Raw genomic sequence first — 16,155 nt, forward strand, 5'->3', positions numbered from 1 at the left:
ACAACATTTTTTAATTTCATGATTTTTGGTCAAGTTGGGACTTATACTTAGTTTACATTTGCAACTTTTTCGTGATTTCGCTGGCTTTTCGTGATTTCGCTCGAAATCCAGCAAAATTTTTCATGATTTGGCATACAAAAATGAAATCATCTCAATTCGTGATTTCAGCGAAATCAACATCGAAATCACAGTACTAATGATATACAACCCTGTGTTTGCCTAAAAAGTACCAAAAGTTGCAACACTTTTCAAGTGTTGTTTGTTTACATTTGTATTAGCTGTCAAACATACAAACGAAGAAAAAAATAAATTTCACAAAAGAATCAAAAATGAAAAAATGGACAATGAATTAGAAAAAAAGTATGATTAATTTTGCCTCAGTATTTTATTTATATACATACATAAAAGCATATTATTTTCGCAGAAAACGTTATAAACCCAAACGTAAACGTTGGTCAACGGCTGAGGAGGAAATCCTGTTGTCCTTATGGGATAAACATATGAATAAATTGCGAGGCAATAAAAAAATTCGCACGTGTACGCCGCGGAAATGGCTGCGGCAGGATGCTCATACTCTTCGTTGGAAATAAAAAACAAACTGCATAATTTAACAAGCAAGTACAGGTAAAACAATTTTTCTATGCTCTATTCCAACTATTTCCTGTTGAATAGTGACCCATTACTTCAGTTACCGTGACCCATTACTACCAGCCAACTTAGATTTCTGATGATGTTGTTTATGATTGTTGGTTCTATATTTGAGTGGAGTGTTAGACTTGGAGGGAAGCACATTCCTGTTAAACTATGTCGCTTCCTAGCTATCATCGGGCAGCAGCATAGGATATGCTCAATCGTCTCCGTTTCCTCCTCATCTTCACAGAGCCTGCAATAGTCCACGCCATCATCCTGTCATTTGCTGGTAAAATCTCCAATGTTGCAGTGCCCGGTAATGACACCTGTCAATACCCTGATTTCAGATTTGCTCAAGTTTAAGAGTGAAGTTGTTCTCTTCATTGATAGAATCGGCCAAATAGCCCTTGACACATTGCACCTTGGTTCATTATGCCATAGTTCTTTGGTCCGTTCTTCAAAGAACGTTTCCACGCTCCGGAAAAAGTGACATATAGGTGGTTTGATGGAGTCAGTGGTTGCTAGACTTGTCGATTGTGATCCATGTCTCGCCAGTTCATCTGCCTTCTCGTTTCCCATAATGTCACAGTGTCCCGGCACCCAGCAAAGTCGAACAGCGGTTGTGACGTTCTCCAATGCAGTTCTACAGTCAAGTACGGCAGCAGACTTGATATTAGAGGATTCGATGGCTTTAAGAGCTGCCTGACTATCAACGAAGATAGTCACCGGTTCAAAGATTCTGCTGCCCTTTGTAGTCCTAACTATGACGGTATTATCGTTCGAAATGATAATTGACCGGGTAATGACCGTGGACCGTAAAACATATACTCTGAAAATTTGTCCACATTCAATGGAGTGTCGCAAAAAATGTATGCCATTGGGGTCGTGACTTTAGCTGCTGCCTGTGGACATGTGAAACAGGATTTAAAACTGAACTGCATTATTCGCAAGCTTCGAGTTTTCACAAATGTTCAATAGCTGCATACTCGGCTTATGTCTCCCTTAGGGGCACCTCTCGGGTCGGGCTGAAATTTTTGGGACCCTGATCACAAAGATATATAGTCCATACTTTCCGTGATATGTATGTGTCTGTTAATGGGTATCATTTTCTTGTCCATAGGAGAAATTACCAAAGGCCGTCTAATTAAAGGAATTTTTGTTTGCGTAGCCCACTTTTACACCTATCCGTAGAAGAAAGGCTTAAATCCCCGGACCGGACTACGCCACTTAAAGAAATTTTTATTTGCGTAGCACAATTTTTCACCTGTCCATAGAAGAAAGTGTTAAATAGATGGGGGACTTTCTCCTAGAACCACACGGTAGTGTGATCTAGGGGTGCTCTCGTAACGTTGGAGTTTTCTTTCTAGATCACGAAAATCCCTTCTGAAATGCCTATCCACCATATAGTGATTACGATTTCTTCTTCAAACTTCGTTTAAGTTGGAAGATTGAATTCCACTTTTGTAATAGATCTCAAATAACAGTAACGTCGGATTTTTGATATTTTGTGAAAATGTGATGTGTATTAAATCTACATTTCATAGGTTAATATTTAGGAACAGTTTCACATGAAGGTCTGTTTCGCACGGAGTCAAATTTCGACGAAATGTTGTTGTGAATAAATGAAATTCCTGTAACCTTAATGGGAAATCCGTTGTTTAAACATCATTATATTTTATAGACGTCAGCAGTTGGGAAACCAATACACATTTTAGTCTGTTTCAGTACTGCAAGATTGTCAATGTGAACTCCTCTTTATGCTATCGAATAAAATAGTTAGATATAGGTATAGAAGTTTTTGGAACCGTCATGGCCCTATGGGCTAGGTAACTGTATTTTTTGTTAATAAATTAAAATTAAACATAAAGAGGAGTACACATTGACAATCAAAACTGACAGTCAACATACTTTTAGGACTTTGATCAGCGTAAAAATCTAAGTCGATCTATGCAGGTCCGTCCGCCCGTCTGTGGTAATCACTCTAGCACCGACGTAGCCAGGGGGGGGGGCCGGCCCCCACCCCCCCGAAATGATTTTAGTTCCCATAGGATGTTATGTTAAACATTTTTTATTTTTTTTTGTAAGATTTTAAACTGTTTTAAATTGTTCAAGAAATATGTAAAGTAGTTGGAAGTATTACAGAGAATTATTTAACTACATTGGTATACTTATTGTCCAACATACGAGTATTTGAAAGTATAAAAATAATGAACAAGTTAGGCTTTTTCAGCAATTTTATGCATAGTTTTTGTTAAGTTTTAAGGTGTTGTTTAAGCGTTTAATCGGAATTTTAGGCTGACTGTAAGTGTTGCTGAGTTCGGAACAAAATGTTTATTTGTATATATTTCGTTTATAACATACTACGTCCAATACTTTGGCTTATAAACAACGTGCAGAAAAAACATTTTTGCGATATTTTGTTTTTGAAAATTTTTATAAGAGCAATTCAACATTAAAAGATAAAACCGTTGCTTAATATTTGTGGCTTTAAATGTTTGTATATTTTCTCTAACACGCATGGTTTAATAAGAAAGGTTAGCCAAAGCTTTATGTCAATTTAATTTTTTTCATTCGAGTATGCCTAAAACTTCAAAACAATATAAACAAACTGTGTATGTGTGTGTGGTGTTTGAATAATATGCCAAACAATTTTAAAAACAATCGAATTCAATGATTTTTAAAATTGTTTTTAGATCATTTGTATGGAAGAAATTGGTGAGATTTGCATTGAAACGATCAGTTTATCATATTCACAACTCGATTATGTAGAGAAAACTTAACTCTTCATTCATTTTTCGCGTTTTTTATAAAATGCTCAAAAATACATTGTAAACAAACCCACTTGTTGCTTTTATTTTGAAGTTTTAGGAATTCAAGAAAAACAAGGGTTCTATAGATTTTTTTCATTTAAATCTACCTCTTTACTTATACCATGCTAACACGTTTTTATAATGAACTATTTTGGAATTCAAACATTTACAAATTCTTTATTATGTTGAAATTTGTCGTAAATGTCTATTGGACAAACAGATTTTTCTGTCCAATTTTTATGTTTTGTTCGACCTTTCGAATATTAGTAAAATCAAGATTATTGAGCTTGAGGTCAATGTTTATATTTTACTAGCTGAACCAGGTGCGCTTCGCTACCCGAATAAGTTAAAATATAGTTTGACATATTTATTTGTAGGCCAATTTTCGTCACTATTTCCAACTTTCATTAAAATCGGGTATATAAAGCGTGTTTGGTGCATCAAATACATACATGAAATCGGACGAAAATATATATGGGAGCTATATCCAAATCTGAACCGATTTCAATATAATTTGGATAATTTATTTCTAGACCCAATTCTGCCACACATCCCAAATTTCATTGAAATTGGACATACACATGAAATCGGCCGAAAATATATATGGGCGCTATATCCAAATCTGAACAGATTTCAATATAATTTGGCAAATTTATTTCTAGACCAAATTCCTGCACACATCCTAAATTTGGAGACATTATCTGTTACCATTCTATAGATATTTGCATAAAAAATCTAAATTTCTTGGAGGTACCTCCGATTCTGATGCTCAGGATCAACGCGAAATTTCAGAAATTTTTATAGCCTATGTTACTTTCAGGTCATGTGGTGATATACTCTACAAATTTCAGGAAGATTTTTGAGTCCATAAACTGCAAACAAACAAACGTACAAACATTTTTCTACTTTATATATATTGATTTATTACATATTATTTCCAATATTTCAAAATTACAATGAATTTCATCTTCAGGGATTATTCTGTCGATTACTCTTTGAACAAAACCAGAAGAAAACGTCATAGAATTCCACAGCAATTTATTTTGGGAAGTACTTCCTTCGGTAAAGGACTTTGTGACGACAAACGAAAACTACAAACTGATCGGAAACAGGTTCTTCTTCGTCAAAATCTCAACAAGTACCACTCGACTTTTCGGACAAGAATATACCCTGAGCCTGTGTGAATTGAAATTTTCAGCTATAGACAGATCGAATAGCGGCTACACAGCCAAAATCCTTAAACCCAAAAACTATGTATCAGGAGATTTTCAGAAATTTGTAGCCATTTTCGGACGTATGAACTTGCAAACAAAATATCAAAAGTGTTGGTATGGAGAAATGAACCGGACCGACATAGTTCATTTTGGGAGTAGATCTTATTTTGGGAATCATTCATATTAAAAGATATTGCGCCCACCAGTCATTACAGTTCGCCACAGTATAATTTTCACTTTTGACCCTAATGTCAGGAAATATGGACTTGTCCACGAAAAACATAATACCGCTCTAAACACAAGGAATACCTTCAGTAAAAATTTCTAAAGATCGAGCAAAAACTAAGTTTGGAAATTACTAAATCCAAAGTTTGGACCAAATCTGCTGCTCTGTTCAAGAAAACGCGCGCATACCACGCTAAAATTCTTGAAATTTGGAGGAAAGTACCAGAAGAAGTAGACCGAAAAGCACCATCTTCGAATTTTGTATATAAGGCTCGCTGATATACTGCGATAAACAAAGTTTGGGCCAACGCAGTATCCGGTCCGAAAGTTGTCGTGCGCATTAGCCACTACACATGATTGCCTTAGGTGTTCTTTACCGCTTTCGGCCCATTTTCTCTGGAAGTATAGACTTGCCTCTGAAAAACGTGTACTGTAGTAATAGGGGCCCCGAGAACACTCGTTGCAATTTCATATTTTTACTTCATATTTTTACTTATAACTAAATTATTAGCATAAAGGAAGTGAAGTTTGCCGAAAGAGTAGATCAATTTGGCCCATCTTCGAAGTTGATCAAAATATCACGAATGCCAAATTTTGGACACAATCGGTTGATCTGTTTGAGAATTATCATGCTCTCCAGGCAGCTAGCCAGACGAACGGACATAGCTTAGTCGAAACAGATTTCTTCCAAACACACTTTGGCCCTAAAGCCATTATTTCGATGAGGCACATTTTGGCTAAAGGCTGAGAGTATTAAAAATTTAGATTGGGAAAAATTGTGTTTATGCATTTTTGCTAAAAGAATGTATAGAAGTACAGACCTTGGATTAGGCGACATAATTTAATTTTAAAAGAATTTAAGACTGGACCAGAGTTTCCTTTGTTCATGATCAATGTATGAGAAGATCAAGGATCGGAAACTAGAATTTCTATAAGTGAAGTCCGACGATTGGACGCCAAAATTAGTCTATTGACAGTTGTACGATTTGGCGACAGAATTTGTCATTTACATAAACGCGGTTAGGTGCTAGAATTTCTTGATGGATAGACTAACTATTGCTCAGCATTAGTTCTCGGCCTTTAGAAATTCTTTGTGATAAGTAGACATCGGATTTTTGTATATATTTGAAAATTGTAATGTTAAGAGATTTCTAAGGTTTTGCGATTGTATTCGCTTTCTTTTGGTCTTACCGAAGTGATATCACTGAATTTCATAACATTCACTATAGTTGTGTATTATTTTATAAATGATACGCCCAAAATATACGGGATTATTAATATAATCATTGTTTTGACCATATATTAACTGTGACATATTGTCAAAAAAGTTCTAAAAACAAGATAAAATTCGATAAAATCGCCATTTGAATTAAAAAGTAGTAATGAAAATTATTTCATCAGTAAAATTAGTCTAAAATAAGGTTTACATCTTCGCTAAATAAGACATTTTCGCTAACATGAACTTTCAAAATTTTGGTCAAGTGGCCCCCCCCGAAATGAAATCCTGGCTACGTCCCTGCACTCTAGCATCCACAAAAATGGAGATAGGACGCTGAAATTTTGGGAAGATGTCTCTTTTGTGTGCAGGCAGGTCAAGTTCGATGATGGGCTATATCGGTCCACGTTTTGGTATAGCCCCCATATAACGGTACCTCCCGATTTAAGGTATTTTAGGGATCTTAGCCACATTTTTTGGACGAACTAGCTGAAATTTTACAATTGAGGTTCCCAATTGAAACGAAACTTTTCCACTAAAAATTGTCAGGATAGGTCCACGTTTTGATATAGCCCCCATATAACGGTATTTTATGGATTTTCCGCAAATATGGCTCCAATTTGGCAATTGTAGTTTAAAGAGTTCAAAAAATTGAGTTTTGGGTCCCAGTTAATAAAAAAATTCTCCACCAAAAAATATGGACATTGGCATGGCCTCTATATTAAAGTACCGCTAGATTTCAGGCTGTGGATTGATGCTTAGGGTTCGCAATTGTCAAACAAAATTTCTCCAATAAATATTATAAACATAGGTGCACGGTTTGGTATAGCCCCCGTATAATGGTTCGAGCCTATTTCAAATACCTTGCATTATTTTGTACTTTTACTTATTCTTATTAGCTGTACATTTCCACATAAGGTTACCAGTGGCAAAAAAACTTCTCCCTCAAAAATTTATGATTATAGTTTCGTTTTAGCTGCCTTTCCAGACCGAATTAGCTATAATTTGGCATTTAAGGTTCTCATTGGTCATGCAACTTCTCCACTAACAATGTTGGACATTGGACATTGAAGTCAATGCATCCTGAGATATGAGCCTTTGAAATTCCAAAAATTCCCTTGTTGAGGCCAGCCACTAAGACAAAAATTTGAAATTATAAAAAATTTTGTTCCCTTGCCCTAGATTTTCTTCTGTCCATAGGAATGTCTTAAATCGCCTACCGAAAGACGGCTCATTACAAAAAACTGTAAATTAAAAAAATTGAGATGAGCGGCTAAACTCAAGTTGTTCCGAAGATCGGGCCAGCCAAAATTAACGCCTTTTTAATTATCTTTTATAGGGAAGAAAAGAAAAAAGTTGGACCATCTGGGGGATCACCGTCAAATTGGAATTTGTACGAAAGAGTCAACTGTATATTGGGAGGATTCAAATTTCACAATTTACGTGAAACTGTTGAAGAAAGTGTTGGTAGGCACATTATTCTTATTTCGCACAAGAAGAAGAATTCACACCTGTTCAACAAAATGGTAGTAACTCGAAAAGTTGTTTAAAATATACACAAATAGAAATAAATCCAGTATTGTAATGTAGTTACCAATATCCCTGTTTTGAACTTATATGCCATTATATACCTCTAACACTAACATAAAAAGTTTTTGTATCTACTGAAAAATAGAAAAAATTTCGAGTTACAGCCCTTTTGTTGAACAAGTGCGAATTGTTTGTTTTACTCACATTTTTCGATATTTCTTGTTGTACTCGTATATGAACGATATTACAAATAAAAACTTTCAGTTTACTTTGCCGATAGAGGTATTCCCTCAGTCTTTGTGATTTTAAACTTTCTTTCCAGACTTCGAATCTAAACCTCCTATCTTCATAATTATATTAGTTTTTTTGTTGGGTAGCCGGTAAACCATTTGATATTATCAAAAGATGAAAGTTTAAATTCACACAGGCTGGTGGTCTATCTCTGGTAAAGTCGTGTACTATATATTTTCTAATTGCACTCTCTTATAGACATACTATATAGTGACGTAGAATTTATCGAAGATGAAACTGGAGAGGAATCTAGCAGTATTTTCTGGTCCCAGTCCCAAAGCGAAAATATTTCATTAGAAGACGATGTAATGGAAACTTCAATTTCTCCAAGTGATGGTTTTAGTGAAACAATGCAAGAACAGAGATCCAAGCAGAAAAAAACAACACCAAAAGGAAAGCAGAAAAAGCAAAGTATTCAAGCTATGGAGGACATAAATAAGGAATTGGCAGCTGGTATAAAAACTATGAATGAAATAAGCATGAAGGGACTTGAAATTCAAAAGGAAATATCGGACACAGAAAAAGAAAGAAACGAAATTCTAAGAGATTATTTCTCCTTTCTTAAAAATAATAACTAATTGATGAGAATTAGCCTCCAGACTTATTAGTAACATTACTTTAACTAATAAATTAAATTAATAAATTAAAAAACACAATTGGAATTTGAAATCGCTCTTTAAATTCCCCCATTTGTACTGCAGAATCCAATCAAAGAGAACTGATCATGTGATTTTTTTAAAAGCCTATAATTAACCATAATTTAACCTCTATTATTAATCAATATTTAAGAACCTGTTGCATCTAGGTGTTCAAAAGTATTAATACTCGTGTTCAAATGAAATAAAAAATAAAAGTGGTTGAAAACCATTCGTACTCCTTTTAATGCTATAGCCGAAAGCATATCCTACCAGTTTACATGAAATGTTTAGAAAATGTTAATTAAAATAGTAGTTAAGATAATTTTGTTAATTTGATGGATATGAATACCAAAATGTGTCTTCTTTCGTTTCACTTAGAAACGAAAACGTTTTGCAAAGACATGCTGTAGAAATACATATACATATATAAGACTTTATAATAATAAGTTTTGAATTACTCGAATTTATGTGAATTATTTTATTTTAAATATTTAGTTTTGTTAAATTAAACTATGTTTTTAATAAATTGAATTTTGTGATGAAAGAGGATGTTTATTAAGTGTATTTTTATAATATATTAAATTTGTCATTCCGTTTGTAACACATCGAAATAATCGTCGGATCAGCATAAAATTCCTAATCGATTTTATCATGTCCGTCTGTTTGTTGAAATCAAGATACAGCTCGCAATTTTTAAGATAGAGCGTAAAAATTTGGCACAGAAGTTTTTATTACTTTCAGGATGGTTTGTATTGAATATGGGATATATCGGTAGACGTTTTGATATAGCCCCCATAGAACGGTATCGATTTTCGATATTTGAAGGTTTTAGCCTCAATATCCGCTGAAGAAAAAGGGGCATTAAACATTTCGCGTGGAACTCGCCGGCAGTATAGGTCTTCGGCTTCCCTTAGCCCCCATAGAACGGTACGTACCTCTTGATTTTGAAAGTTGTTTTCTCAAATGGCTAAAAATTTGGTATGAGGGTATAAAAGATTGCAGAAGAACAGGAGTTCATGCCCATGTCCTAATGTAGCCTACATTAAAGCGTACCTCCCAATTTTGGTATGTTGAAAGATTGTGCTGTCAGTATCCGGCATAAGTTTTATATTTTGTCTCTGTTTGGAGTGCAAAGGTTTCAATCTGAAATTTGGTGGTATTGCTTCACAATTTACAGTATTTTGAAAGTTTAAACACATTGTTCAAGCGAAATGGTTCCAATTTTAGCCACACTAGTTTTCCAGAAAATCTGATATTTTTTGCAAAAAATCAGACTGGATAGGTCCAGGTTATAACCCCCGTAGAACCCATTTAAACGTTTTTGAAGATTTTAAGTACATGTTTCTATCAAATTGGTTGTTGATTTGAATTTTGATACCCTACGCCACATTGATATGTCTGTCCAATTTTGATGAAATTTAGAATTTGTGACGGAATTTGGTGTGAAATAAAATTTGCCAAATTATATTGAAATCGGTTCAGATTTGGATATTGCTCCCATATATATTCTCGTCCCATTTAATGTAGTTGATTCACCAAACACTATCAGCTCGTTTTTATGAAATTTTGAATACATGACGATACTAAGTCTATAAGTATCGACATATCTTCGTTCGATGTTATATATTTGATGCACCAAAAAATCTATATCTATCTAGTGGTATAGGGTATCATATAGTCGGACCCGACCGACTTTGATCCTTTCCTTACCATTCATTCGGCCTGCCTGAATCCTTTCTTACTTGTGAAATTGGTAAGTTGTGAAAAATATTTTTAAAATAAATTGTAATCAAATCGTTTATTAGGAATACTTTGTAACTTAATTTTAAAATTAGTTTTTAACGGCGTCTACATGTGAATTTTCAATTGATTTTTTGGCATTTCTAATTAATCTTATAATATTATAAAAAATATCAAGCAAACATTGTTGCATATCGTCACCTGAAATGCCCGAAGACGTAACCCACACGCAAATCGAAATGGTTTTTTTTTATGGAATGGAATACATAAAGCTAAAATACATGCTCTAGCATGTTTCAAGTTTTTACGTTCAAAAATAACGTATATTGCAGATTTTGTTGTAGCGATGGGTACCAAAACCAAGCGTTTCCGCGGTTTCATTAATTACTCCCATTCTTCTTCGACATCTGAAAAGTTGAGAAAAGATTTTTAAATCAGAACTACTCGATGTATATGTTTCATACGTACCCATTTCCCACAAATGGTTTGCTATGGCGCTCCTTATCTCCTCAACATTCCCGAATACGCCACTGAAAGGAATTTGGGGTACGGGATCCCTGCTTCCGACATTCTCCAACCACTTCTGCATAATTTGATCATTTCGTTGGTTTAAAAAATTCTGTAGGACACAGCAACACTTTATAATTTTTTTTGGCATTTTTAATATCGTTCTCAATGGCTCTGCCTAACCTCCGGAATCTGGCCTTCAAATGACCAAACGCATTTTCCACTACTCTCCTTGCCTTAGATAGGCAGTAATTGTATTTTTTTTCTTTTTCTGGAGCCGTCACTGAAAATGGATATGGCTTCATGAGGTGATCAGACATTTGAAACGCAGAATCTCCAATTACAAACACCGGGACATCGACCCCACATATGTTTCTGGATAGCTCTTTGAATATGGGCTTCTTAAGCAAAATTTTTAAAGTGCTATTTTCGAATATGTAGGAGTCGTTGCAACGACCGGGAGCACCAACACTAATATAAGTAAAACGATATCTGTAATGTAGTGGAGTAGCTGGTTTAATAAAGATTGTGTTCATAATATCATTTTCTTACCTATAATCCACCAACGCTAATAGCACCATAGAATACCAACCCTTATAGTTATAGTAATCGTAGGCTTCGTCATTTGGGGGTTTTATTTCAATGTGACATCCATCTAGGTTATATACATATGTATGTATAATATAATTAATTCTAACTAAATAATATTATACTAGATGTGGACGTACCAAGAGCTCCAAAGCATTGTGGAAATCCAAGACATTCAAATCCTTGGACACACTCCCTAATTTTTTCTTCGGACAAAATGTCGCTTGTCAGGTAATGAGGAGCAAGTAGCTCCCACACCTTGGAACAAAATTCGTTGAAAATATTACAGACGGTTGCCTTTGACACACCAAACAATGCCCCAATGGTGGAGTATTCCGCTGACGACTTTAATGTATATAAAGCTATCGCAATTCTTTTATCGAGCGGAATACATTTTCTCAGCGGTGTATCACTTTTTTCCATACACCTAAGTTTCTCGCATATAATATTAAAGGATTCCCGGTTCATTCGAAAACTTTCCTTAAAAAACGTATTTGTACTACTTGGGATATCCATTTCCCAAAATCTTCCATGCCTTTCCTATAAAAATAATATTCATATTTAAATAATTATTAAGAAAAATCACGAAACACTCACAAATTTCCAAATTCTGCCGGACATTTTCAGACTGCGGTGCATTTCATTTTGCCTTTTCACCAACCACATCAATTTAATTAGAATATTTTTCCGATCCTGTTGAATAAAATGTAGCAACCGTTTTTTACTTTTCCCCCTACCACAACATTGGATAAAAGCATTTAATAAATCGTCTTTTCTTTGCATTTTGTATTTTTGCACAATTTTTTCCGCCAAAAATGAACTGAAATAAATTTGTATGTATACATATGTAAACAATGATCAGCTGATTGTCATTTGAAATCAACAAAAAAAATAAGTGTAAACACAAAGGTGTATTTCAGGATTTCGTGAAATCGAGTGGATTTCAAAACGCAAGTATAAACATACTATTAAGTACGGGAAAAGGCCAAATATAAGACATGTTTTGTTATCATTCTTCAGTGAATGGCTTTTGAATTCAAAGACATAAAGTAATAAAGACCTGACAAAATGCATGCAACAAAAAAATGTTTACGAAACTTTGTGTAGAAACATTACCCTTAACAGATTGCAGTTAATTCAAAATCGCAACCAAGGAGGAACATTTCATGTAATAGTATCAGAAACGAAATTTATGAATTCAAGGATCTATTCAAGAATAATTCTATGTCAATTGGATCGGTAAATTCGGTTAAATACGTAAAAATGTATAAAAGAAAAAAATGTTATATCACCATATCGTGATATAACATTATGTTAAATTCAAAAGCCATTCACTGAAGAATGATAGCAAACAAAATGTCTTATCTTGTTGTATTTATGTCTTTGTTGAATTTAACATATGGTCTGTTCCTTTACCCTGCGTTTACACATGACAGGACAGTTGAGTACATGTATTGATTGTCAAAAATCCAAAGCTTGCCTGTGTGACGTAGGCGTCCAGCCAACTGCAAAAACAGTTGTAAAATCATGGATGAAAATCGTCGATTTCTTTTTGTTTTCCGTTCACATATTTTGTTTTTATTCATATTCTTTTATTTTCAACACATTTCAATTGTCGTTTCATTTCTTTTTTACAAAAACGTCAAAAATTTGTTAAGCCTACTGTCTCTGAAAAAATGATGGACAGCTGGGAGACAAACGACAAATGTATGTATGTGTTAGTAAATCAGAGTTGTATTTGCAGACAGTCTGTCTTGTGTAAACGCCTGGTAACTTCTGAAAATGGTAAAACCGGCAAAAGTAGTAAGAGTTGCAAATTGCTCCCATATGAATTGTATTGTGTCTGAAGTAAAGGAACGCTTTTCTAGTAAAAAGTGGTAAAACTTGAAGATTCTTGAACGTAAAGGAACAGAGCTATAATGTAATTTTACGATATGGTAAAATAATACCCCGGTTACACTTAACCGGATTAACCCAGTGGGTTTGGATTTCAAATGTCAATTCCATAGCGCAAACGTCAAATAAATCCTCTCGAAGTGGGTTAACCCGGCAAAAAAAATCTAGTGTTACCGCACTATAACATTTTTTTCTTTTATACGTTTGGTACGTATTTAACCGAATTTAACGATCCAATCATGATGAAATAATAAGGTGGCGTAAAATGACCAGATGATCAGGGATGTCAACTGTCCCGAGGTAAAAATCGCTACAGCCACATACGCACCATAGGTCTGTAGCGATTTTTACCTTAAAACAGTTGACATTCCTGCTTAAACAGTGGTTTTTGTACGTCAAAAATCACCACAAGTAGCGGGAAAACCAATCTGTCAATTTTTTTTTTTGTTATTGTGAATAAATTGTATGAAAACGTAAACAAACGTACATATTGAAGAATTTTTGGCAAAAACAGAGTTGTATTTGTGCTACTTACGTGACCTGTTAAATAGATCTTGGATCCAATTGACATGGAATTCTTCTGGAATAGATCCTTGAATTCATAAATTTCGTTTCTGATACCATTACATGAAATTTGCCTCCTTGGTTGCGATTTTGAATTACCTGCAACTTGCATTGTTCCTGTTAAAGGTCATGTTTCTATACATTGTTTCATAAACATTTTTTTGTTGCATGCATTTAGTCTAGTCTTATTTCTTCTATGTTTTTGGTAGATAATAGCTCATTTAGACTAGCCATAAATCCTCGACTGGATTTAATAAAGCCAGTACAAATCTCATTGCATTTAGATATGCATTTTGGAGGATTTAAATAGCAGTCAGCTGATTTTTGTTCATAGCACAATTACCAAGGTAGATGCATCAGCCCATCTAATCGAATTTGAAACGCCAAAAGAATTTTTTGTAAATTGAATTCGTCTCAAAAAACATACGTCAAATTACAAATTTATTGTTTAATACTGAAAATGTTAGCACATTATGCTATTGATGCTAACTAAAGAGCATATAAAAAAATATTTTATCGCAGTTTGCCCTCTAAAATAAATAAACGAATTATTTTATCGTTTAGACATTGACTTTGTACATCAAAACAAATTTAATTTTCCGCCTTGTCAACAAATTTTTACATTTTAAATTATTTTTACTGTAGCAATTCACCAATGCATCTACCTTGTTTCTTGTGCCAGTTTGCAACTTTTTGTATTTTCTAGCAACATGTTGCAAAAAACAGAGTTTGTATACGAGGATTTATAGCTCATTTAGACTAGCCATAAATCCTCGACTGGATTTAATAAATCCAGTACAAATCTCATTGCATTTATATATACATTTTGGAGGATTTAAATGGCAGTCAGCTGATTTTTGTTCATAGCACAATTACCAAGGTAGATGCATCAGCCCATCTGAACGAATTTAAAACGTTAAAAGAATTTTTTGTAAATTGAATTCGTCTCAAAAAACACACATCAAATTACAAATTTATTATTTAATACTGAAAATGTTAGCACATTATGCTACTAATGCTAACTAAAGAGCAAATAAAGAATTATTTTATCGCAGTTTGTCCATCTAAAATAAATAAACGAATTATTTTATCGTTTACACATCATAAATATTATTCTTGGTTGATTAATATCAACTTTTTACATCAAAACAAATTTAATTTTTCCGCCTTGTTTACAAATTTTTACATTTTTAATTATTTTTAGTGTAGCAATTTACCGATGCATCTACCTTGTTTCTTCTGCCAGCTTGCAACTTTTCGTATTTTCTAGCAACATGTTGCAAAAAACAGAGTTGTATACGAGGATTTATGCCAGATTTAAAACAAATCCACTCAATAGGAGGATTTATTTTTGTATGGGAAATCTGGTAGATTTTGACTGGATTTAGCAAATAAAACCTGATAATGGGCTAAATCCGGCTAATGGTGCCATATCTAAATGGCATATTATTCCAGATTTAAAACAAATCCACTCAATACGAGGATTTATTTTTGTATGGGAAATCTGGTAGATTTTGGCTGGAAACCTGATAATGTGCTAAATCCGGCTAATGAAGTCATGTCAAAATGGGCTATAAGATATGCTCTTTCAGATGATAGAAAGAAATTCTTAAAAATATTGGTAGTTTCTTTGAAAAAAAAAAATCATGAAAAAGTAGTTTTTTGGGCTGCACAACTAGGGATAACCCCTTAAAGCAATTTCATTAAAATTCCCTTTTGGCCCATACAAATTACAGTTGAACCTCGATTATCCGGGATAGAAAAGAAACGCTGGTCATTTTAAGGGGGTGTCTACCATGGTAGAACAAACCAGTAGTGCGATTCTCTAACTCATTTTTTGAGTTACCGACAATTGTCGTTAAAATTAGAATGCTTATAATTTCGGTAATTACCGATGTTTTTCGGTAAGTTAGCGACGAATAAAAAGCAGTCGTAAAGTTCTACCGATAGCAAGAGTGTTGTCAACTTTTATTTGAACTTTTCATTCATAATTTTGCGTTTTAATTTTACCGATTTTTGTCGGTAACTCAACAAATGAGTTAGAGAATCCCACTACAGGTAAAGTAAATACTACAACAAATACAACTCAACAACCACATAGAAATTTGTTTTTGTTTTTAAACGTTAGTGTCAAAGTACATGTAAACAAAATAAGGAAATGTCTATAAATTATTGGAATTTAAAAAAACTACTAATTTTTCACATTTGATTGAATATTTTGAAAAACATGAATGAAAACTCGTTAGATTTTCAATTTGAATGTTTCCATATCATTCCACTAAATGCATGATTTCTCACAGAAAGTA

General features: G+C 33.8%; 1 protein-coding gene across 1 annotated transcript; it reads left to right on the plus strand.

Annotated features, from left to right (window-relative positions):
- The first annotated feature begins 240 nt into the window (after positions 1-240).
- On the plus strand, positions 241-9,103 carry LOC141402249 (uncharacterized). The gene is made up of 4 exons (XM_073983143.1): positions 241-360; positions 425-624; positions 7,435-7,562; positions 8,115-9,103. Exons 2-4 carry the CDS (start codon positions 551-553, stop codon positions 8,492-8,494), a joined length of 582 nt encoding a protein of 193 aa, XP_073839244.1. The 5' UTR covers positions 241-360; positions 425-550; the 3' UTR covers positions 8,495-9,103.
- The last annotated feature ends 7,052 nt before the right edge of the window (positions 9,104-16,155 follow it).

The sequence above is a fragment of the Musca autumnalis genome, unplaced genomic scaffold (genome assembly GCF_047663935.1).
Source record: "Musca autumnalis isolate F117 unplaced genomic scaffold, ASM4766393v1 scaffold_4, whole genome shotgun sequence".
Classification (NCBI taxonomy): Eukaryota; Metazoa; Arthropoda; class Insecta; order Diptera; family Muscidae; genus Musca; species Musca autumnalis.